We start from the raw sequence: 25,665 nt of genomic DNA, 5'->3' as shown, positions 1-25,665 counted from the left end.
ATACTAAAATTTAAATTTCTTGAAAAATTGAAATAAGAAAGTTTTATTTTAGGAATATAAAATATTTTAAATATTTGACTGTATAATTTTCATATTCAACATATTAAAATTTAAAGTATATTTAACCCATATTTTAAAAATTAACTTTGAATTGTTAACCTAGTTTTGTTTTATTTTATTTAAATATACAGCTTGCTAGATACAGCATTTCTTTATTTTGTTTCTGATAGATGGGAAGTGAGAAATAATTCAAACAAAATAAATCTACATTAGAATGAAGCTAAAAATATTTTTATACTTTTTGAAACATTGTTTCTCCCCCAAAAGAAATGAAAGCAAGGACTTGAACAGATGTTTGTTCACCCATGTTCATAGAAGCATTATTCACAGTAGCCAAAAGTGTCCAGCAGATTGATTAATGGATAAACTAAATGTGATATGTACATAAAATGGACTATTATTCAGCCTTTAAAAGGAAGGAAAGTCTGACGCATACTGCAACATGATGAACCTTGAAGATGTGCTAAGTGAAATAAGCCAGTCACAAAAGGACAAATACTATATGATTCCACTAGAGTAGTCAAATTCATAGAGACAAAAAGTAGGATGATGATTGGGAGGGGCTGGGGGAAGGAGGGAATAAGGGAATCATTGCTTAGTAGTACAAACTTCCAGTTGGGGAAGATGAAAATGTTCTGAAGAAGACTGGTAGTGGTGATTGCCTAACAGTATAAATGTACCTAATGCTACAGAATTGTACACTTAAAAATGCTTTAAATGATCAATTTTATGTTATGTATATTTTACCACAATTTTAAAAAGCACATTGTTTCCCCCGGAGTGGCCAGGAGACACAGAGATCACTCATTTTGAAAAGCAACTGTGTAAAATAGGAATCTTTCACCCCCCTCAGGAATACTTGCACTCCCCCTCCCCACATTGTCACTAGCCTATCCCCCTCCCCCAAATTACAACTCATTAACTATAATTTGCAAAATATAAATTAACATGCTTGTTTAGGTACTTTTTTAGTGGTGGGGGAAACTTTGAAAATCTCTGAAGTTTTTCAAATTATGTATTTCTTCACTCTTTTACATGCTAAGGAAGATTGAGTGAATTGAAGCTTTTGACCATAAATGAAGCTTAATTGTAAAGTTTTAGAACTAGAAGAAATCTTAATATCTAGTTCAAACTTCTCATTTTATTTAAAAGGAGAATTAGATTTAAAGGGATTGACTTCCCTAAAGTCACCAACCTTATAGTTTCTGGACTATACTGTACTCGTTTGAATAATTTACTGGGTAGAATCCCTAATTGCATTACTGGACCAAATAGTTAAAGCTGTACCATGTTCTTGAATATTTGTAAGGTATTTCTGTTCCCATTGAAAACGGTAAATAGAACACACTTTTTTTTTCCATAGGCAGAGGTGGATGGATGGATATGGGAGAGACTGATAGACTTGAGACTGACTCAAGTAAAGTACCCTATCCCCAGAAATCCTCTTTATTTTCATAGTTATAGGAGTTCTAAGACTGCAGCCAGTTAGTCCTATTCAGACTAGAAGTCTGCTGAACAGCATGCTTACACAAATATAAAGGATACTCAATTTAATTCTTTGCTCATAAATATGAACAGTCAGTGAAGAAGCAGTCTAACAGCATGAAAATCAAAGATGAACAAACAGAAGGAACAAACATCTGAAAAACACAGATGGACAGAACAACAAAAATTTGGCTCACTTGCTACTCTAAGAGAGATTTCAGAGGATATTGCACCCATAAACCAAAAAGTTGGGGTTTTTTTTGTTTTGGGGTTTTTTTGGGGGGTTTTTTGGCTGTGTTGGGTCTTCGTTGCTGTGCGCAGGCTTTCTCTAGTTGCAGCGAGCAGCAACTACTCTTCGCTGTGGTGCACGGGCTTCTCATTGCAGTGGCTTCTCTTGTTGCAGAGCACAGGCTCTAGGCGGGTGGGCTTCAGTAGATGTGTCTCGTGGGCTCAGTAGTTGTGGCTCTTGGGCTCTAGAGCACAGGCTCAGTAGTTGTGGCGCACGGGCTTAATTGCTCCGCGGCATGTGGGATCTTCCTGGACCAGAGCTTGAACCTGTGTCCCCTGCATTGACAGGCAGATTCTAACCACTGCGCGACCAGGGAAGCCCAACCAAAAAGTTTTAATGTTAAAATTGATTTTATACTCTAGAATACCAAAGTAGCGATCTGTGAGATAAACTAGAAGAAATTACCTAGGAAATAGAGCAGAAAGAGAAGGGAAAAGGAAAGAAAATTTGTAAGTATAATAGTCCTAGGATTCCTAAATAGGAATTCCTGATAGAAAGAGAAAGAGGTGGAGAGGGAATTAAAAAACAGAAGAAAAATTCTTTGAGCTAAAGAAAAGTCTTGAGGCTTTAGATCAAAATGACTTGTTAAATACACAACAGAAAGAATGAAAACACATTTAGATATAGTCTCATAAAATTTCAGAGCTCAGGATAAAGAAAAATCTCAGGTTTTTTTTTTTTTGTGGAAGAGAGATGGGAATTACTTTAAAAAACAAAAATCAGATTGGTATTAGGAGTCAACATTGGATGCTAGAAGATGTGGGCCAATGATTTAAACTGGGGTGGAAATTTCTTTAAAAACTTGTAATTCTAAAGCATGCCTAGTTTGCCATTTGTGAAATCTAAGTAAGAACTTTGTTTTTAAATAAATATTTTTGGCTGCGTTGGGTCTTGGTTGCTGTGCGCGGGCTTTCTCTAGTTGAGGTGAGCAGGGGCTACTCTTCGTGGAGGTGCGCGGGCTTCTCATTGTGGTGGCTTCTCTTGTTGTGGAGCACGGGCTCTAGGCGCACGGGCCTCAGTAGTTGTGGCTCACGGGCTCCAGAGCGTAGGCTCAGTAGTTGCACTGAGGCATGTGGGATCTTAACCACTGCGCCACTAGGGAAGTCCCAAAGTAAGAACTTTTTAAAATTGTACATTAAAATATGCTTTATTTCCCCTAGGCCCTTGTGAGGGAGGGAGGGCAAATGCTTGGAGATGTATTCTAGCAAAACCAAACAAAAAATAATCCCACAGAAGAATTAAAACATGAGATTATGAAACAACAGAAGGATGATGAAAAGAAATCCTAGCTAGACAGACTCCTGGGCTTTGAACTGTCCCAGAACTTAATTGTTTCAGTTTAAAATAACTCACTGGGGACTAAGAACATCTTCAGAAACACAGATTCTGTTGCACAAATTCGAAGAATAAGAAGTTGGAATATATTATATGTGATAAAAGCTTATGAACTTTCTGAAAATTAAAAAAAGGCAGCAGCTCTAGGAAAATTAAAGGCTCTTCAGAAAGTCAAATATGAAACAAACTGAAATGTGCCTTATTTTTGAGCAGTTATCAGAGTTATAAACACCTTCACACTTGGAATTTAGTGACATAAAATATCCCACTACTTGGATGGCAGTGGATAACATTGTAAATACTTTTTGTTACCCAGTTTAAAAAAATCAACCTATAGATAAAACAAAAATTTTATAATTATAAAACAAACTGCAAATGATATAAAACTTAATGTGAAGGTAATTGTATAGCCAATTATAATGGTATTTGATTACATAGGAAGCCAGTGGAAACTTCCTAAAGTTGATGGAACAAGAAATGGAGGGCTTGCCTGGTGGCGCAGTGGTTGAGAGTCCGCCTGCCAACGCAGAGGATGCGGGTTCGTGCTCCGGTCCGGGAGGATCCCACATGCCGCGGAGCGGCTGGGCCCATGAGCCATGGCCGCTGAGCCTGCGCGTCCGAGCCTGTGCTCCGCAACGGGAGAGGCCACAACAGTGAGAGGCCCGCGTACCGCAAAAAAGAATATTGGATTCCTTTGACACCTTAAAACCATGCATTAAAATGTATGGATAGTCTGATTGATTTGCATTCCTCCTTTTAAATAAAATGGCTTTTACGTTAAGGTTGGGCTTGATGTAATATTTTTGTCAAGATAGTAGTCTTCTAAAACAGTATTGTATAGGTAAACTCATTTAGTTCTGGGTGGTTACATTGTTCAACAGGACCTATAAAAATAGCTTATATGTACTATGATGGAAAGACTGGAGAGGAAGGAGCTCTAACATTTAAATCTAGTATGAAGCATGTAAGTTTTGGTTCTGCATTGCCTGGGTTTAAAAGCTTTTAGTTCAGCACTGCCCAATAAGGACTTTCTGCAGTGATGGAAATGCTTCTTCTACACTGTGCAATTTGGTAGCCACTAGTCAACATATGGCTAGTGTGGCTGAGGAACTGAATATTTAATTTTAATTACTTTAAGTAGCCGTATGTGGTTAGTGCCTCCTGTATTAGTGCAGTAAGAATTAAGAAACTAGGGGAAAACATTAGTACTGTAGAAATGGCTACATTGACCTATGTAGGAGTGCTGAGCCAAATTAGTTTGCTTGGCCTAGCGTATAGGCTCTTCAGCCTTAATTTCCATCTTCTATAATCTTGTCATAAATCCAGTTTCCTCACTTCTGATTCTTACTGTTTAACTTTCTTTTACTGAAGAAAAAATAAATAAATAACTTCATACTAACATTAGGATTGGGACTATTTTGGTACCTCTGGTAGACCTCAACTTTCTTCATGTGTCTAACCCCAACTTTTCTCACCAGCGGGAAAGGAAACTTATTTTGACATACCCATTATGTTTTGCCTGTTTGAGAAACTCCTCTAAATTTTATAAAACTCGCAATTATTAAGGCATCTGTTCAATTTACCAACAAAAGCCACGTTTCATAGGTGTTTTCAAGTGATACATTGGCCCAGTTACTAAGTATCTCTAGAATCTTATTAGTATTTAAAAATTATAACTATCTTTAAAAGTAACTGACATGACTCTTTAAAAGAAAATAGTTTTACCAAATTTCTCCTTCCAATTTGAAATACAAAAAATATAGTGCCTTTAAAAAAACTTTTCCTGAGTTATTAAGTTTCCATTCCTATGTAACACAACCCATGCGTTCTGTCTTCCAAGTTTTCCTAGCAAAATCAGCCAATCAAGTCCTTTGATCTCACAGACAGTGGAGTACTTCTGCTGCTGATTCTTATAATGATCTAAAAGAAATAAATACAACCTACCCCAAAGAGATAAGGGCTACATAAGCTGTATTTCTACATAAGATATATACAAATAAGAAAATGTGTTAAAGTGACATGTACTAAACACCTAGTTTCTAAGTAACATTTAGCAGAAATTTTGATCATTATGAGAATTTGGAATACTCTGTCTTGAGTGAAAAATAAGGCTGGTGCCAAACTTCTTTAATGGTGATTATTCAGCTTCTCTGTATACGTTGAACTCTGTAATACATATAGCTCTCTGAAAACAGTAACGCATGTGGTTTCACTTGTTGCTGTACTTTGGTAAATGCTACTACAGATTACATGCTGGATATTAGGGTGGCAGTACCTAACTCCCTTGGTGCCCTCCAAGGATACTGAACTGAGCTTAATTTGATTTAGATACACCCCTAGGCTACTGAGCTGTATGTGATTGACCCCCTTTGTATAGTAGTATTATGGTGATTTCCTTTGGATTAGTCAGCTGGGATGTGTTGGGCTCATGGCCCCCTTGTACAGAACTAACCTAAAATCTGATTTTTTTTTTCCTGCTTTTTCATAGTTGAGTATCTTCTGTGCCATCGCTTCGAACTTCATTCTGATCTTTGCTACCTCTTGCTCTTAATAATCAAACATCTACCTCGTTTATCCATTTCTGGTGTTAGGCAGGCTTTGCTATAAATCTATTTTTATTTTTATTTTTTCTGGTTTCTTCTGTCAGTTTAAAAAACATCAAGCTTTAGTTTTTATAACCAAAGATAAGCATCAAAAATGGGTTGTTTTTACAGTAGCAAACAGACCAGTCTTTACATTTTGTGCAGTCTTCCCTTTTTTACTTATTTTTTGTCTTTGAATGCTCAGATATTTATTTATCTTAAAAAATTAATCTCTGGGAAGCGTTGCTGTTATTCTGAATCACTGGGACTTCTTGAAACCTGATTGCTAAATAGATAGACGTATAACTAACTGAAAGTAGTAATCGCAGATTCTCTAGGTAACAAATTCTGACATTCTACAAAACAGAATATGTAATATTACTTCCCCAGATTTCCGTGCATGAAGCCAAATTCAAAGAAATTCATCTTGGATTTTAGAATGTAGTTCTTAACATGAAATCTAGTATATCAAAATTTAAGCAGTTTACTGACTACACTCCAAATTGGGTAAGACTTTAAATCAGCTCAGATACTATTTAGAGTGAAATTGTCAAAATACCACACAAAATGAAGAAAAGTTATAAGTATTGATACTTTTAAAATGTTTTCTCTAAAACCTTTTTTAAAAGACTATTGAGTACTACTACTGTTCATCATGACAAAATCTTGAACCCTAAAAGAATCAATCAATTGTCCTTCGTAGATGGTAGTAATATGAGTCAATCTGCATTACCAAGAAATTATTACAAAAGAGTTGAAAGGGAGATTTTTTTTCAGTAAATGTTATTACATCAGGAATTAACAGAAGTCGTTTCAGTTATTTCTTCTGTCAGAAGAGAGGAAGGCGGGGCTTCCCTGGTGGTGCAGTGGTTGAGAATCCACCTGCCAATACAGGGGACACGGGTACGATCCCTGGTCCGGGAAGATCCCGCATGCTGCAGAGCAACTAAACCCGTATGCCGCAACTACTGAGCCTGCATGCCGCAACTACTGAAGCCCATGCGCCTAGGGCCTGTGCTCCGCAACAAGAGAAGCCATCGCAATGAGAAGCCTGTGCACCAAAACAAAGAGTAGCCCCCCACCACCACCGCTCACCGCAACTAGAGAAAGCCCACGCGCAGCAACGAAGACCCAACTCAGCCAAAAATAAATAAATTTTTAAAAAAAAAAGAGAGAGAGGAGGGGCTTCCCTGGTGGCCCAGTGGTTGAGAGTCCGCCTGCCAATGCAGGGGACACAGGCTCGTGCCCCGGTCCGGGAGGTTCCCACATGCCGCGGAGCGGCTGGGCCCGTGAGCCATGGCCGCTGAGCCTGCGCGTCTGGAGCCTGTGCTCTGCAACGGGAGAGGCCACAACAGTGAGAGGCCAGCGTACCGCAAAAAAAAAAAAAAGGGAAGGAGATTATAGTATGTCATTTTATTTAAGGACATTATTTAACAGTAGTCTTCCTGTTTTGCTGAGAAAGGACTCAGGTGTTCATCTCTTTTCCTTTGTCATTGAGCAGGAAAAAATTACCAGGAGAAGCAAGTTCTTAAATTATTATTTCATGCAATTTTAGGAACTTCCTCCTGCTATATAAGTGAAGTAACTCTGAGTCCCCTGCCAAAAGGAAAACCTTAATTTTCACAATGGGCCATCTGTTTAACATTGAGCTGACCTTTCATTTTGTGAATTGATTTCCAAAGGGGCAAGATTTCCTTCTCCCTGGAAGACTGTTCTGTTCTGTGCTTTATAACACACTGAATGATTTCAGTAACTAGCAATGCTTTTCCTGCCTGAACCCTCCCTCATTCAGGTTCATACATTTTTATTTGATTGCTTCTATTCTGACCCATAAAAGAAACCTAAGTAATTGTCACAAAATATGTTGGATTTCTTTCTTAACATGTGATTTGTAAACTTTTTTCCTTCTTTTCTGGGGGCTTCTGAAGTGCAGAGGGTTGAATTAATCTTAATAATTTACTAACTCATTCATCTAAAAAATAATTAGAAACCTCATTATGTGTTAGATACTCTGCATGGCACTAGAGGTCCAGAATGATCTCTTTTTCTGTTGCATTTTGTTCTCTATTTTGTTGATATCTACCATTAATTTCTTATTTCTTTGTGTTTACACTCCTTCTTGAGTTTTAACATGCTGATAAATACTCAAGGCTAGACATTTGTAATGAAAACTATAACTACTCTTCAGGTGTATCATAGTATCATTTTTATGCTGGTTATGTCTGACTTATTAAGAGTCATAATGGGAATTCCCTGGTGACCCAGTGATTAGGACTCCATGCTTCCACTGCAGGGGGCATGGGTGCATTCCCTGGTCAGGGAACTAAGATCTCCTGTGCTGCTTGGTGCAGCCAAAATAAATAAGAGTCATATTCATGCCTTTATTCTGTGTCTTAATCTTATCAGTATTAATATTCCCAACAATTCAAGTGACCGGTGCCCTGGCACATTTTTACTTCTTAAATATTTCCTAACTCTTATTCCAGTCCCCTCCACATTGGTATTCTCCAAAGTTTTGATTCTGGATTATTAGGGATGTACTTTGCTGCTTTTTCTTTTCCTCCATTGCTTACTTACCAAAAAAGACATTATATTAACTATTATTTATTTGTCATATCTCAGATACCTCAGACTTTTCTTGCATTTCTTTTCCTCCTTGCTGGAGTTTTTCAAAGAGGGTCTTGACTTAGTAAACCTTCTCAGTTTTTGTGTGCCTGCAAATATCCTTATTTTATCCTTATATTAAATGGGTATTTTTTTTATTTTTTGTTTTTTGCGGTACGCTGGCCTCTCACTGCTGTGGCCTCTCCCGCTGTGGAGCACAGGCTCCGGACGCGCAGGCTCAGCGGCCATGGCTCACGGGCCCAGCCGCTCCGCGGTATGTGGGATCTTCCTGGACCGGGGCTCGAACCCGTGTCCCCTGCATCGGCAGGCGGAGGCTCAACCACTGCGCCACCAGGGAAGCCCTAAATTGGTATTTTATCTGTGTGAAATTCTAGCTTCAAAGCTTTTTCCTTACTTTAAACTTACCCCTTCAGTGTCTTCTGGTTTCTAGTGTTGCTATTCAAAAGTTAGCTGTTCATCTGATTCTTGTTCCTTTGTAAGTAATCTGTTCTTCCCTTTGGGAAACGTTCAGATTTTTGTTTCTGGCAGTTTTAATATTTACTGTAATTTGTCTAGCTGTGAAAGTTTTCTTAAATACCTATTTGGCATTCTGAGCTATTTCAATCTGAATTTTCTCTCTTTAATTCTGAAAAATTATTAGATTGTCTTTATTTTCTCCTCTCTTTTTTTGGAGGGGACTCCTATAGTGATATTGGTATTTCTACTGAAATCCTCCTTAAATTTTCTTCTATATTTTCCATCTCTTCATCCCCCTGAAAAGTTCCATACCTGGGAATTCTTCAGTCTGATTTTCCAGCTCACTAATGTGTTCTTCAACTGTTATCAATATTTGTACCCAACCCATCAGTTTAATTCTTTATTTCAGATACTGATTTTTTTATACCAGGGATTCCAGTTGAACTTTTCTTTCTGACACTTTTTTCTGCTTCATCTTTAAGTTTTCTCTCTCTCTCACTCCCTCCTTCTCTCTTTCTCTCTCTCTCTCTCTTTTTTTTTTTTCTTTGGTGCGCGGGCCTCTCACTATCATGGCCTCTCCCGTTGCGGAGCACAGGCTCGGACGCGCAGGCTCAGCGGCCATGGCTCACGGGCCCAGCCGCTCCGCGGCATGTGGGATCTCCCCGGAACGGGGCACAAACCCGTGTCCCCGCATCGGCAGGCGGACTCTCAGCCACTGTGCCACCTGGGAAGCCCCTCTCTCTCTCTTTTTAAATAGGTTTATTATAACTTAGTTTAAATCCTTGTTTTGTCTTGTCCAAAAATTCAGCTACAAATTATTCAATTTGTTGTATGACCTTTGTGTACTCTCATAACTCTGTTTTCCATCTGTGATTACTCACTGCCTTGTCGCCTCAAGATTTTGTTGTCAAGAAATAACTAGTAAATAAAATGTTTATATTCAGGTGAGTTATATGAAACAAATTGGATTTAAATTATCTAAATTTAACAAGATTTCAGTGATTTATCAAGAATAAGATATTCTCCCTCAGTAATTTGCCCAGCTCTGCTCTGATCATACTAAAACATAGGTTTATTTGTTTTATTTATATTTTCTATTGTGAAAAATTTCACATTTATAGAAAAGGAGAGAGTAACTTTTTTAAGCAAGTCTATGTTGCTGCCCTATATCAGACCTATCATTAGGAAAGTGATAATTTCCAAGTTTATCTTATTAAGTGGATACCAGTTGTCTGGGTTTGAGGCAGTGGAGGTGGGAATAATTTCTTCTGCCACCATTAAGAAGGTCAGATTGTCTTTCATTTGACTTGACCCTGGCATTGCAGCTTTTTCTCGTCTAATTTTTTCCTTTGGTGTTCATCTTCAGAATCGTCTCTGCAGCATTATATATGTTCGGTCAGCCAGTTTATTTCAAAATTACTTTATTATATAGTACATAAAAGTCTTTACGTTCAAGTGGTAATTTACAGGAACATAGTATAGCTATATACAGTTTACTTAATCAAGCTTTTAATATGCTCTTCAGGGTCAGCAGTTGATGGCGTGTAAGGTAATTGGGGGTAAGAAATGACCATAGGTAGATTATTAAATGGATAGCACTGATATATTGTACCTTCTACCTCATCTTCTTTTTCCAGGTTATCTCCTTCTTTGTTTTTAGGTTTTTTTGTTTGTTTGTTTTTGTTTTGGGGATCATCTCCTTCTTTGGAACTGACCCTTTGAACTCCCTTCTCTGCCATCTTCACCAGATCCTTTGTCCTCCTGACCAGGATAATAGATTTGTAGCCAAATTCTGTAGTAGACTTTGCTAATTTATCACACATTCTTTGCCTGCTAAGCCCGGGGCATGCTCTCAGAATCCTCCTCAGTACAACATGTCATGGAGCCAATTAGAGTTAGCACTAAGGATGACAGCTAGTTGTCATTTTTGTTCTATCTGACTCTTGTTCCAACCAGAGTAAGACATTAACTTATTCAGGCTATATTCATTTTGAAGGCCGAAAGGGAATAAAAATAGAATAACAAGTAAAGGTGCTTCCCATTAGCCCAGAGACATTTTTCTGCCCTTCCCTTACTCATCTTTTAAAGCCTTTCATGTCACTCCTACTCTTCTCTCTCTGCTGTTTCTGCTTCTTCTTTCTACCTAATTAGTTTACACTGGGAAATTAACACATTTGTATTAAGCAAAATAAACTAGATTTTGAATCAGTAATTAATGAAAAAGGCATTCATTTCTTTCCATATGTACTCAACACTTTAGTCACTCTTCTGAGGTGATAGTTTCTCATTTTTTGGTAGGATGAAGTTCTTTTTTTCCCTATCCTTTTATTTAGATTTTTTTGGAGAAAATTAGGTGCCACCAAACCTCTGGAAGGTGTTTGTTTTGAATGCCTTCTTCCTGGAACCTAAGCAATGGTCTACTGCTAAAAAGAGATAGGAATTTGAGAAAGGATAATTAGAAGGAAATGCTGGTAGGGCAAACAAGTAGTACTTTATTTTGTTTCTGAGTTAATATGAGCTGTGGATACTTTTAAAATATTGATGAAAAGGGCATAGGAGAAAGTGGACCATTTCTGAGTGTGTCAGCTCTACGGCCATTACTATGTTAAGTGCCTTAACGATATCATTATATTTGTTCTTCACAACCACTGTGTTCATTGTAGGCACTGGCCTCATTTACTTATGAAAACAGTGAGGGTCAAAAAGGTAAATAATTTGCCCAAGGGCACACGGCTAGTAAGTGCTACCACAACTCTCTCTGACTTCAAACCTTATGCTCATTTCCATCTAACCATTTACGAAATTTTCCTTGACCAGATCTTTTTTTCCATAATAATAATGCCTTCTTAATTTGGGCAATAATTTCATACATACATATATTCATATATACATTTTAATGTTTTACAGGTTATTTAGGCCATTGGCACTATGGCTAACATAATAGGCTTCTGAGACAAATATGGCTAAAATAATAAGCTTCTGAGACAAATAGTGTTTTGAGCCCTTGAAGCAGTGTATGTAGCCCAGTGATGTAGGACAATGACTGAGCCTGGTGTCAAATCCTGGCTCCCTCACTTCCTCAACTTGTGCAGGTTTCTTTTCTCAGACTACCATACAGAGTTGCTTAGAGGATTAAACATGCTGATATGCATAGAACCCTTAGCACAATGCCTGACAAATAGTAAGTGCTATTATTATATATTTACTATATTATGTTAAATCCCTAGCTTCTCACGAGATTCTGAGAATTTTCACTGAGTTACACAGAAATTAAAAGCTAACTAAAGATATTTCATACCTACTATGTTGTTATTTGTAGAGAAATAACAAATTTATACCTCTACTCTCTGGTAAGAGTATCATTTTTCATATTTTGGTTAAGTATTATAAAATATCAACTACTGGGCTTCCCTGGTGGTGCAGTGGTTGAGAGTCCACCTGCCGATGCAGGGGAAACGGGTTTGTGCCCCGGTCCGGGAGGATCCCGCATGCCGCGGAGCGGCTGGGCCCGTGAGCCATGGCTGCTGAGCCTGTGCGTCCGGAGCCTGTGCTCCGCAACGGGAGAGGCCACAACAGTGAGAGGCCCACGTACTGCAAAAAAAAAAAAAAATTCAACTACTATTTGCAACATGTCACATAGTATTTGAGTCCGTTTCCTGGTCAGGAATATTTGTCTCACCTCATGATTTCAAGTGTTTCTAGAAAGATGCCAAAAATCTATTTGGGAAAGCATACTTCATATAATAGTAGTAGACACTGTCCAGTAGTAGAATTTACTGGTGTCTTTGTTTTAACTTTTATTGTATGCAAATGCAGAATGGACATTCAGTGATTAAAACATGACTATTCTTTTCTTTTTCAGAAGATGAATAATCTTTCATTTAGTGAGCTATGTTGCCTCTTCTGCTGTCCACCTTGTCCAGGGAAAATTGCTTCAAAATTAGCATTTTTGCCACCTGATCCAACTTACACGCTGATGTGTGATGAAAGTGGAAGCCGCTGGACGTTACACCTATCAGAACGAGCAGACTGGCAATATTCTTCTAGAGAAAAAGATGCTATTGAGTGTTTCATGACTAGAACCAGTAAAGGCAACAGAATTGCCTGCATGTTTGTGCGTTGCTCACCCAATGCCAAATACACTTTACTCTTTTCACACGGAAATGCTGTTGATCTTGGTCAGATGAGCAGTTTTTACATAGGACTGGGATCACGGATTAATTGTAATATATTTTCATATGATTATTCTGGATATGGTGCAAGTTCTGGGAAACCGACAGAGAAGAACCTCTATGCAGACATAGAAGCTGCTTGGCTTGCTCTTAGGACAAGGTAAATGGTGATTGGGAATTGTTTTCCACATTTGTGATGGCTGATAAAATTGTCTTGTATAAGAATAGAATAAAATCTGTTTTTGTAACACATCTTGAAGTACTAAATAAAGATTATATTTACCAGTATAAACCTATGAAGAGTTACACTTTTAGATTGTAATTTTAAATTTTGTATAATAGCATAAAAGAGTTTGACAGCTTGTGTGTGTGTGTGTGTGTGATTTTCCTAAAAATGTAAGCCAGTGAAAAAATGTTTGGTTTTAGAAACTTACTGGATTGTGGTATAAAAATGTTTATTCAAAGTTGCAACATTTCAAGGGAATGAGAGAAAACAGTGATTTAGCTAATCATTCTCTTGATCTGTCATTAACAGAGTAAGAGGCTAGATTGTTAAAATCCTAAGGCAGGGTTTGCATCATTTTATATAATTAATCATTAAAAATTAATAAATAGAAATAACATTAATCTTTGCTAGTCACAAAAATACTTATAAATTTTTCTTGAAAAAGATTGCAATTTTGTATACTTCAGTGTATTTTCTCATCAGTTAATGTACACTAAACAGAAAGATACCTCAATACAAATTATTCTTCATTGTACATTAATAAGCTGCCTGACTTCCAGAGGTGTTTTTTTGTTTGTTTGTTTGTTTGTTTTTTGCCTGCGTTGGGTCTTCGTTGCTGTGCGCGGGCTTTCTCTAGTTGCGGTGGGCAGGGGCTACTCTTCGTTGCAGTGCGCGGGCTTCTCACTGCGGTGGCTTCTCTTGTTGCGGAGCACGGGCTCTAGGCACGCAAGCTTCAGTAGTTGTGGCACGCGGGCTCAGTAGTTGTGGCTCTCCAGCTCTAGAGAGCAGGCTCGGTAGTTGTGGCGCACGGGCTTAGTTGCTCCGCAGCATGTGGGATCTTCCCGGACCAAGGCTCGAACCCGTGTCCCCTGCATTGGCAGGCGGATTCTTAACCACTGCACCACCAGGGAAATCCCTCCAGAGGATTTTAGACTGAAGCTAGAGTACATAAAGAAAATCTACCATTCCTAATTTAATTTAAATATTAATGGTTTCAGTTAGTTGGGAAGAACTTTCTCAATTTCATTAGTAGATATAATCTTTTTTAGAAAAATCTTTAGAAACATTTACCCCTCCAAGATGTGTAGTAAAACTATAGTTCCATAGCAGAATTCTGTATAAAAGGGATTCTTAAGTCAATTGAAATGATATGAAAACAAATTTCTGACAAGTAAGAAAAAAAATAGATGGTAAGTAGTAATTATGGAGTTTAGGAGTGGGAGGGAGGCACGCACAGAGCGGTAAAAATTTATAAACTTAAAAGCTACCTTAAATGACCACAGTCAAAATATGCTTCGGTTATACTCCTGTCAGGCCCGCAAACAAAACTGAGTTCCCCCTTTCAGATTCAACCAGTTGAATATAGTATATATAATACCTGTCAGGAAAATATGATAATTTTTTAATAACAAATTTATTGCAATATAATTCACATACTGTAAATCAACTTCAGTGAATTAGTATAGCATCTAAAGGTGCCAAAAGCAGATAGCCTTCATTATTAGTGCTTCCAAGTAGCACAAAAGTATAAATTATTCAAGCAAAACATGTTAGTATCCAGTTAAGTGTTCTTTCTATGTTTATGTAAAAGAATCCCCTCTTGTAAGTGGTCAGCTTTATTATTTTTTTTAAATCTTATCAGATATCAATTTACAGGAAACTTTCTTCAGTGATTTCTAGTCTGGGTTAATTAAGCTTTTTATACACTCGACCAGTATGAATGAAGACTAGGAGTAGAACAGATAGATTGCTACCTAGTCCCACATACTAGTTTAGCATAGAATTTCAGACTTAAAATTTCTCTTATGTTGAACTCTAAATATGGTTGGAAGAGTTAGTAAGGTTAGGAAGTCTTGGGAAATTTTATTTAATTTTTCTGAGCCTCTGTTTCTTAGTCTATTTAATGAAGCGCTTGAGTTAAATGATCTCCAAGATTCTTTCCAGTTCTTGAATTCTGTCATCTAATAAAATGTGTGTGATTAGAATTCATGCCTTTCATTTAGTTTACTTGATTAAAGTAAAAAAGAGCTTAAGTAACCAGGAAGGGAAAAAATAATGAACTTAAATAATTATTATTTGAATAACTTCCCTTTAAGGATAATTGAATATCTATAGTAACCATGTTTCTGAACTTCTGATGGATCAACAGAAAATAAAGTATGAATATTCACTATGCAGCCTTTCCCCCACAGTATTTGAGCTCATTATCTGTGTGCTATAATAGAAAAGGCACTGGACCTGGAGTCAGGATACCTGGGTTCTAATTAACTTACTCTGTCATTAACTGAGTAAGTCAGTTAACTTACTCTGTCATTAACTGAGTAAGTCATTAACTTACTCTGACTTTGAACATCTACTCAGTAAGCAGCCAACCTAGATTAGATGGTCTCTGAAGTCCTTTCTAATGTGTACTATTCTGAAATTCTGTTACTGCTTTGAGTCCTCTGATAGTAAATTGGCAGATGCTTCAGCTACTCTGGAGCCTTGCCATTGCTAGCTTTAGCCTAAAACCCATCGTTGCCACCCACAGTTCTGCTGTTCAGCTAAACAGCATCCATGCAGCCCCAAGCGTTATGCTGATGCGATGCTGCAAATGTTCATTTTCCTAATTTCTTCATTCCTATGAAGCTAGGTCTGTTGCAAAGAAAAAACCTTTTCTTTTTTTAATTAAGATTCTGTGTAGAGAATTTATTTATTTATTTATATATTTTGGCTGCGTTGGGTCTTCATTGCTGCGCGCGGGCCTTCTCTAGTTGCGGCGAGCAGGGGCTACTCTTAGTTGTGGTGCGTGGGCTTCTCATTGTGGTGGCTTCTCGTTGCGGAGCATGGGTTCTAGGCGCACGGGCTTCAGTAGTTGTGGCTCACAGGCTCTAGAGTGCAGGCTCAGTAGTTGTGGCACATGGGCTTAGTTGCTCTGTGGCATGTGGGATCTTCCCAGACCAGGGATCAAACCTATGTCCCCTGTGTTGGCAGGCGTATTCTTAAACAGTGCATCACAAGGGAAGTGCAAAAAAAGCTTTTCTGAGTTTAGTTACATTTAGAGTCAGTCTGTAGTAGATGGAACCCAATCTTTGGGACATGGTCCAAATTCTTCTGTAAGACTGATTTGAAGAAACTATGGAGAGGTAATTAGCTCCTATAGTACCTCACTTACACTTGCAGTAGTTTATAGTTAAGACAGTTATACTGTACACAAGTAACAATGCCTGGAACATAGTATATACCCAATATAATTGAGTTAGTGAGTTCATATATTTAAATCTGAATCATTTTTAAAGGAAGTATTCATAAATCACTGGCCCATGTGGCTTTTGGAATTCTCATTCATCTATTGATCTTTCCAATCATTAGTCCATTTCTATGGGTAAATAAATGCAAATCTCAAGAAAAATAAGTAATTTGCTCTTGGCTAAAACAATACATATATTTTATTCATATTCCATACTGTAACTATATGTTGCATTTTCATCACTATGACCAACTACAGAAAATAAAATGAACCACTTTTAGTGCCTAGAGAAATAAAGAACCTTTTTTACATTGAATGGAAAATAAACACTAAATCTCCATTAAACATCAGTCCATTAAAATATTAGTGACATAGTATGTTCCAAATATAGTCAATAATATGCTACATTGAATTGCATAAATGATTTAATAAATTCATTCCTTAAGATTAAAATTTTAAGAGACCTCAGCCATTATTTTTCCAAAAGATAGACTTGAAACAGATGAAATAGTATAGATTTTATTGTGGCATTAAATATGTTAGTGATGACTAAGAAACTTAAGTTTTAAATATAAATTTATTGACATTGTCTCATTCTTTCATTCTTTTTTAAGAGTAAGTCCTTAGTAGTGATTGAACACTTCATACCAGTCTGACTCTCCAACTCTTTTTTTTTTTTTTAAACTTCTGGACTCTGTAGATATGGCATTCGCCCTGAAAATGTGATTATATATGGCCAAAGTATAGGGACAGTACCATCTGTGGATCTTGCTGCTCGGTATGAGAGTGCTGCTGTTATTCTTCATTCTCCTTTGACCTCAGGAATGCGAGTCGCTTTTCCTGATACCAAGAAGACCTACTGTTTTGATGCATTCCCAAAGTAAGTATTAATATTCAAATAGTTTAATTCGAAGAAACTTGAGGGAATTTTTTTCCATCACTTAAGGTATTCATGATACAGTTCACTCAGCCATGAGCTCCTATTTTACATATATTTTAGAAATTGTGGAAAAATTACTTTGTGAGGAAGGTGGTGGCAGGACATCTGTCAGAAGGCTGAAGTGTTTGAGCAATAGTAAGCCAAGTGAAAAGTGCTGAGAGCCTTATACCCCAGATGGTGGCACTAGTATTGGAGATAAGAGAGTGAATTTGAGAAAAAATTGATAGAACTGAATGTCAGACTGTATATAGGATGCTAAACAAAAGAATTTGAATATAATTCCCAGGTTTCTGACTTGAGCTGCTAATGGACGATAGTACCATCCAGTGAGGTGCATAATACTGGAGGAGAGGAACAAGTAGAGGGAAAATGAGACACATGTGCATAAAATATGAATGAACGGGGCTTCCCTGGTGGCGCAGTGGTTAAGAATCCGCCTGCCAATGCAGGGGACACGGGTTCGAGCCCTAGTCTGGGAAGATCCCACATGCCGTGCAGCAACTAAGCCTGTGTGCCACAACTACTGACCCTGTGCTCTAGAGCCTGCAAGCCACAAGTGCTGAGCCTGCGTGCCACAGCTACTGAAGCCCGTGCGCCTAGAGCCAGTGCTCCACAACAAGAAAAGCCACCGCAGTGAGAAGCCTGTACACAGCAACAAAGAGTAGTCCCCACTCGCGGTAACCAGAGAAAAGCCCACACTCAACAACAAAGACCCAACACAGCCAAAAATAAAATAAATAAAAATTTTTAAAATCTTCTGTAAAAATGAATGAATGATGTCTAATTAGTGATATCTGATTTACAAAAGAAGTGAATTGTGAAAATGTTGAGTCTTAAATGAGCCAGAATAATTACTGCCCCCACAAAGTCTGCAAACATAAGTGTTAGACAAATTTAAAAGAAGGGCTGCTTTTCCTCATGCTTCTCAACACAGGATGGTAGTTCCCACTAGCTCTTCTTCATTGTTACAAAAAAATTGACGGCCTATTTTTCTCAAAGAAAGGAAGGGAAGAAGTGACAGGGTAGCAAATTTCAGTTGTTATTTCCTTTCCCAAATTGGTAGCAATACAAAGATTCTTTGTGAATGATAGATAGGCCAAAGGCCAAGTCACCACGTGATTCTTTATAAGAACAGGAAGGGTCATTTCAAAAACAAATTTTTTCTTCTTTAGCCAGTAAGGGGTTACTTTCTTAGGGAAGCGTATGGGAGCATATGCTATTATCACCAGAGCAGGCTGTGGGAGGTTTTTGGTTTTTAAATTTATTGGGGGTTTGTTTTTGTTTTAGAAAATGGTAGATTGGAAGGTATGTGCATTATACTTTGTAGCTGAATGGTAGGAATGATAGGGAGACAATTGGGGTAAACTATTGCCAAGTTACATCTCTGTTTAGCTCCCTCTTTCATTTCAGCTGCACCAACAGAGTATGCAGCACTAACAGTAAACTGTTTGAAAAAGATCATACGTTTCCTTTTTTATTTAATTCCTCTACTATTGAAGAGTTGACAGCAAATAATATACCCAAGCATTTTTTCCTTACCAAATGCTGCCTTGAATTATTTCATTGATGATTTTCTTCTTTTTCAAGATTCTGTCCTCATTTTGTAGTTATGCCTTGCGCCTCTTTCTATCAGAAAATTTTTAAAACTTGTTCTTCGTAAGGTTTTTTCTTTGTATTGTTTGTCTCTTCCAAGTTGCCCTTTTTTACTGTTTATTTTGATCCTTGTCTTATATGTAAAGTGACATCTCCTCTGATGTCTGATAATTCTTATTTGTGTGCTCATATGGAAGAGTAAGGAACTAAAGAGCTGAGCTGAAGTGTGGGGAATTAAGACTTGTTGACTGTGAGTTTCACTATCCAGTGATCTGGCCAAGCCAGTTAGTTGGGGATCCCACCCCGATGTCAGTATTTATCTTTCCTCTTAAGGCAGATATATAGTCTCCAAAGAAGACTCTGACTACAACTATCTCTTAAAAGGTGGAGGCTTGGCTGCCAGCATTCTGGGAGCCCAGTAGGGAAAATGGGTTCATAGCAGACAACATGTATATGTTTACTTGCTATTTGATACCTCTGCCTTAAACTGTGTCAGGCAATCCCCTAGTCCACAAACCCTCCAGTTTTAGGTAGAGGGCATTTACCCAGCTGCAAAAGGGAGGAAAGAAAAGAACTGGGGGGGTGGGGCGGGGGTGCAGGACACTATTTCTTAAACAGACTTTGAACAACTTCTGTAGATTTGAATCACCCGCCTTTATCTGCATGTCAGTTCCTAGCCTTCTGGGGGTATTCCATGATATAAATTGGATTGGTTCTTCACTTTACCCTTCTGTCCTCTTAAAAATTATGTTTTCTCCTATACTTTTAATCTGTTATCTCACATATTCATCTGCTTTCCAGCTCCAAAATGTTATGTTTTATTTTATTCTTCCTATTTTTGTAGTAAATACCCAAAACAAAAAAAATATTTTGCTTATCATTTTAGTAGGATATTGGGAGGGAGAAAAAAATATGAATGCAGAGAGGTATGAAGTTAGCACATAGCTGAAATGGTCCTTGGTTTCTTCCTCTCCTTGCAACCTAAGTTTCTGTGCTAAAATATCAACATTGTAGAAAGGCGAAGTAGGATGACTATAATGATTGAGTGATTCCCTCAAAACAGAAGTGCATGAAGTTAACTTTCTCAGATAATCTTAAGGTAGGGAGTAATGTAAAGATGACTTTTGAATCATATTTGAAATCCAAGAGGTATCTATCCCTTCTGAATTGATTCAAAGATGGTTCTGATATTTAAATTATCTAATATAGCACAAGAAAATTTTTTTTGTTTCCTTTTCATACTTAATTTGTTGACTTCTTTCCTCCTCTTTCCCTACAGCATTGACAAAATCTCTAAGATTACCTCTCCAGTATTAATAATTCATGGGACTGAAGATGAAGTCATTGACTTCTCACACGGCCTCGCATTGTTTGAGCGTTGCCAAAGACCTGTGGAGCCTCTTTGGGTTGAAGGGGCAGGTCACAATGATGTGGAACTTTATGGACAGTATCTTGAAAGATTGAAACAGTTTGTGTCACAGGAACTGGTAAATTTGTAAAATATTCTGAAAATTTGCATACTGGGTTTTCTTTCTTGCTGAACTGCACTCTTTGGTAAATAACATAAAACCTGAAGGTTTTGTTTGCAAATCATGTCAGTTGCCTTCATAAATGTACAGGTAATGATTTGTTAACAGACTTAATGAAGGTTTTAATTACCAAACTAGAAACTGGAAATAACAATATCATGCAGTCAGGCTATGTAATTTATATTTTTTCTGTGAATTTTTTTTTTTTAAACATCAAGATGAGTACTGTATGAAATTTTAATTCTGTAAGATCAAACGCTATGAAAGTATTGCCAAATGCTTTTGCATATCAGAAACAAATTTATAAATATTTTTAAAACATCTCAATGTACTAAACCTTATCCTGGTATACAAATGTAATATTCTTTCAATAAAAAGCTGTATATCTTAAACAATTAAAGTACTCAATAAACCGTATGAAAACATGCAAGTTCACTAAAGATGACCTAAACCCTGTTGTACAGGGATAGAGATTTAAAGGTTATTTTATTGTAAAATACATTGAATTTTCTGTATTCCCTGGTTATCATACATTTTCTCCTTTAAAAAAAAAGATGTAAGTCTTAATTTTTATGCCATTTGTTAATTTACCCACTAGTTACCTTGTAAATGATAAAGTCACAATAGCACTGAATTTTAACGAGTTTTGATTTATAAGTTTGGTACTGTGAGGCAACTACTTAAAATTTTCATTTTAGTAATTTAAAAGGCATTTAGAGCTTCAAGAATAATTTTGTACGCAATGTTGTTTTAAATTTTGACTAATCTCGTAGAAATGCAATACTGTCACTGTTAGAAAACCTGAAAGTCCATTAGATGTTCTTTAAGACCACAAACAGACTGGCTATTTGATCCCTTTTCACTTTGACTATTTTTAAGAATAGGACCTGTTGTTTTGGATTACTATCTGAGAATTTCATGGATTTACTCCTGGATGCAGGAGATAAGAAAACATCATAACTTTTATATTAACGAATGTAGTGAAAAAAATAAAGCTCACACAAAAACTAAGTTGCCTTTCCTTGAATGAATCCTGCTTGAATAAAACAATGAAAGAAAAATAAAAATAAAATTAATGGTATGTAGTCTAATTTGTAAATGAATGAATATTGAAATAATACACACTGTGGATATATTTTAAGGCCTTATGTAGTTTTAATTGTTCTGCTTGTTCTGTGGTTATGTCTAAGACTATAGTGTATGACTCTCTTCAAAGTATATCAAGTATTGTGAATGCTTTGGTTCAGATGTGTCAAATTAACAGTAAAACAAAAATATGCCACTCAGCTGTGCTTGTTTTTCTTCTTCCATGCTCCTCACTCCCTACTTAGTACAAGGACTAAAAAAAAAATATACCATTCATCTTTATAGTACATAGATCTATAGTTTCCTAAATTTTATTATTCCTTCTTTCTTTTAGAGACGTTTTTCCTTCTCAAGATTGTCTTAAAGCCTATACGTTCCCTTCTTTGTACAACATACACCCTAGAGTTTAACTGTTTTCTTTGATCACCTGGGAAAATCAAAATATTGATCACACTAATTCAGTATTCACTCATTCATTCAACAGATACTTATTGAATGTTTAAATCATTCAAAACCCTATGCCAGATAAAGATAGACATCAACCTTGTCCTCACAGCCTTCACAGTGTAACTGAGACAGACACCTTATTGCACAAGTATTATTACTGTTTGTATAAGGCTGAAGGAGCTTTGTAGGGTATTATAATAGGTAAAAGGTGCTCTTGAGCGAACATGGGAAGAAGGGCAAGGAGGAGTCCCACAAAGAAGTGGTATTTGAACTGAGCTTTGAAGGATGACTAGGAAAACACTGGGCCTGGGTTGTCTGAGGGGAACAGTATGTGGAAGCCTAGAGGAAGGATGGTGCGTTTGAAATTAAGAACACTGGTCAGAGGTCAAGGGGAAATGATGGCAGAGGGATGAGGGTGGTGGCTGACAAGCTAGTTAGCGGCACGATCACATATGGTATCATCATTCTAGAAATAGTAGAAAACCGTTGAAAAAAATATGAAACTACACTTGTCAAGAGCTTATAGATGAAAAATATCTGGGGGCTTCCCTGGTGGTGCAGGGGTTAAGAATCCACCTGCAATGCAGGGGACACGGGTTCGATACCTGGTCCAGGAAGGTCCCACATGCCATGGAGCAACTAAGCCCATGAGCCACAACTACTGAAGTGTGTGTACCTAGAGCCCGTTCTCTGCAACAACAGAAGCCACCCCAATGAGAATCCCGCCCAGCACAAGGAAGAGTAGACCCCGCTTGCTACAACTAGAGAAAACCTGCACGCAGCAATGAAGACCCAACACAGCCAAAAATAAATTAATCAATTTTTTTAAAAAAAACTATGGAGGAAAAACATAATTTAAGAAAAATATCTAGAGATTTTAACTTGCTGGAAATAATATTTGAGCCAATTGTTTACAACCTGAAGTAAGATGATGGTGATGAAAAATTGATCATGGGGAAATAAATCTTATATACAAAGTGCTGGTCAAACCACATCTGCAATAATTTCAGGATGCAGTGACAGGATATTCACAAATTAGAGCAAATCCTGGGGTGTTTTACCAAGTTGGGAAGAATCCCATAAACTGAAACCCAAAGAATAACTGAAGGATTATTATCACTAAGGAATGATAGCTGTTTTCACATATTTGACAGGTATGTACAATTTACCCTTTTTGGCTCGGTGGAACTAGGTGAAAGTTGCAAAATGGCAGATTAGAGCTCAAAGAATTTATGGCTTTTTGTCCATCAAGGAAAGGGATCACCTCTGAAGGATAAATGAGTATGTTAACCGCTGGAGTAGAAGCTGAATGACATCTGACACGGTGCTACAGAAGAAATTTCAGATTTAAATGAGAAGTTGAGCTACATGGACTGTCTCTAAAGTGCCTTTAAGATTTTATATTCCATTTGGAGTTATACCTAATCAAAGGATTGCCTGCTCTGGCATCTAGGAGAAGGACAGTATGATGTAGAATTGGCAATCGGATCTGGGCACTCTTCTCAACTGACAGTAATTAGATCTGTGACCTTGGCAATTCACTTCTTTGGACCACAACTTCCTACTAGAAATGAAAAGATGGAACTGATTAATCCCTTACATTTTTAATGTAATGTGAAAATCTCAGCCCCACTCATATGTAATGACTCATATTAGTTTTTAACCTTCCTTGACTAGAGTAGCCCCAATAATATATTTCAATATGTGGCTTTTGTGCATACCATCATTGTGCAATTTGAATAGCAATGTTAATCCTGGGATAAGGGTCAGCAGTGTACATAACTCCTACAATATCTTACAATGAGCAGAATAAGAACTTAAATAAATTGATTTATCATCTTCACAGTTTCCCCAGACTTCTAACTTAAATATCACCAGTTCTATATTCCAGCTAAGAATATATTCCACAGTAGTTTTTTTCTTGGTGATTTCTATAAATATATACGTTTTGCTCACTTTAAGAAAGCTTAATAAATGAAAATGAATTTTTAATTGTAAACTGAGATCAATTGTCACGTAAATAGGATGTTCTTGGTGCAAGCAGACATTCTATATGGCAAAAACTTAACTTCAAAAACAGCTATTATGGGAAGTCAGATAAACTCTTAAATCTTAAAAACTTTAGACAATAAAGCCTAATCCCTTCATTTTACAAGTGAGGAAGCCCAAACGAGAAGTTACTTTGCCAAGGTCTACAATCTAATTGTCAAGAGTTGTACTATCTCTCATTATCTTCTCTTAACCAAATTTATCTGGACTAATATATCAATGATCATTTTGAGCTATAATACAGCATAAACTTATTTGCTCTCCAACATTAATCATAAGTATTTTTTAAATGGCTCCTAGAGTTCTCCATATCAGCTAGTTATTCATTGAATAGCAAATTGATAGGTTGTATCTTTAACATTTCTCAAATTATTTCTATATTTAAAGTATTTAACAATAATCCATTTTACAAGGCTCAGTAACAGCTATTTGGTGTGTTAAAGCCTAGTGAAGATGGTAACTATAGTCACATGGATAAACAATCAAATGTTTACTTCAGCAGCACATTTACTACAAATTATAGCATGCCAAGAATAAGCAGTTATGTTGAAAAAAAGCATCAAAGCGGTTGTTACTAGTTGGTGATGGATGGGCTTTAAGTGTGTTGTTTTGGTTTAAAACAGGCAGTATGTTTAAATACATGACAGCATGTTGCGTTCTAACAATAATGTATATCCCAAATGTCCAGTAACCAAAAAAGGAATTATGCATATGATAGCTGGAACTGAGTTATAATTTGCAGAACGGAGAGGTCTCTACTGCATCTATAAATGGTTATGCCTCTGGCTGAATTGGTTGAGTAATGCTAAGGAAGGAAGCAAATACCTCTATCCTGGAAGTGACCCACTTGACAGAGTTTGGCCGGGGTGGGATGGGGGGAGAACAGGAAGTAAAGCATAGAGTCTTTATAAATATCAGTGAGCTGAAGTCTGTTAAACTGGTTATCACATTAGAAGCCAGATGGACCTTAAATTATTTTTCTCCCTCTATTTCCTCCTGTAGGCCACGTACTGAACTTGCATAATACAACTATAACACTCCTAGAAAAACAATTTAATAGTATGCTTTAAGAAATGACATACTTATATTAGAAAAATTGGGAGAAAAGCTGTTTTAAAATAATTTGTGATATTTTGTACGTGCTGATAAAAATGCAAATTTCAACTATTGTACTACTTGATTAATTTAGAGTTGAACTTTCTTTTTCCAAAATTACTGCTTAATGCAGTATATTAGTTGAGGTAATAAAGGTAGCAGGTAGCTTTATGAATATAGGGCTATCTGAATCAAACATTTTAAATGTAATGCTCTTTTTCAGATTACCTGCAGAGTATGGTGGATTCATAGACTATAAATCAAAACTTTCAACTTCTAATAGCATTTTACATTATAAATATTAGATGGAAAAAAACATCTTATTCAGATGAAACTTGTATTTATATTTAAACACTTAATTTCAAATTGTGTAAGTTCAGTTTTAAAGCTTTGGTAAAGTAAGAGGCTATATTACTTCACCGAAGTTTTACATTTTGCTATATTTTCCTAGCTGGTTTGAATCTGAA

At 36.9% G+C, this 25,665-nt stretch overlaps 1 protein-coding gene across 2 annotated transcripts in view; it reads left to right on the top strand.

Moving 5' to 3' along the window:
- The window catches only part of ABHD17B (abhydrolase domain containing 17B, depalmitoylase), a 37,261-nt gene extending 15,454 nt beyond the window's left edge, over positions 1 to 21,807 (top strand). The window contains exons 2-5 of one of the 2 annotated variants that reach the window (XM_073806215.1): positions 3,608 to 3,891; positions 12,695 to 13,164; positions 17,160 to 17,339; positions 20,272 to 21,807. In XM_073806215.1, coding sequence (XP_073662316.1) covers positions 12,698 to 13,164; positions 17,160 to 17,339; positions 20,272 to 20,491 — 867 coding nt within the window. In that variant the 5' untranslated portion in view covers positions 3,608 to 3,891; positions 12,695 to 12,697 and the 3' untranslated portion in view covers positions 20,492 to 21,807. The remainder of the gene's footprint in view (positions 1 to 3,607; positions 3,892 to 12,694; positions 13,165 to 17,159; positions 17,340 to 20,271) is intronic. The other variant, XM_004322103.4, reaches the window with a different exon arrangement.
- The last annotated feature ends 3,858 nt before the right edge of the window (positions 21,808 to 25,665 follow it).

This window comes from Tursiops truncatus, chromosome 6 (assembly GCF_011762595.2).
Source record: "Tursiops truncatus isolate mTurTru1 chromosome 6, mTurTru1.mat.Y, whole genome shotgun sequence".
NCBI classification, from domain to species: domain Eukaryota; kingdom Metazoa; phylum Chordata; class Mammalia; order Artiodactyla; family Delphinidae; genus Tursiops; species Tursiops truncatus.
This window is presented reverse-complemented; position numbering and strand designations above follow the sequence as displayed.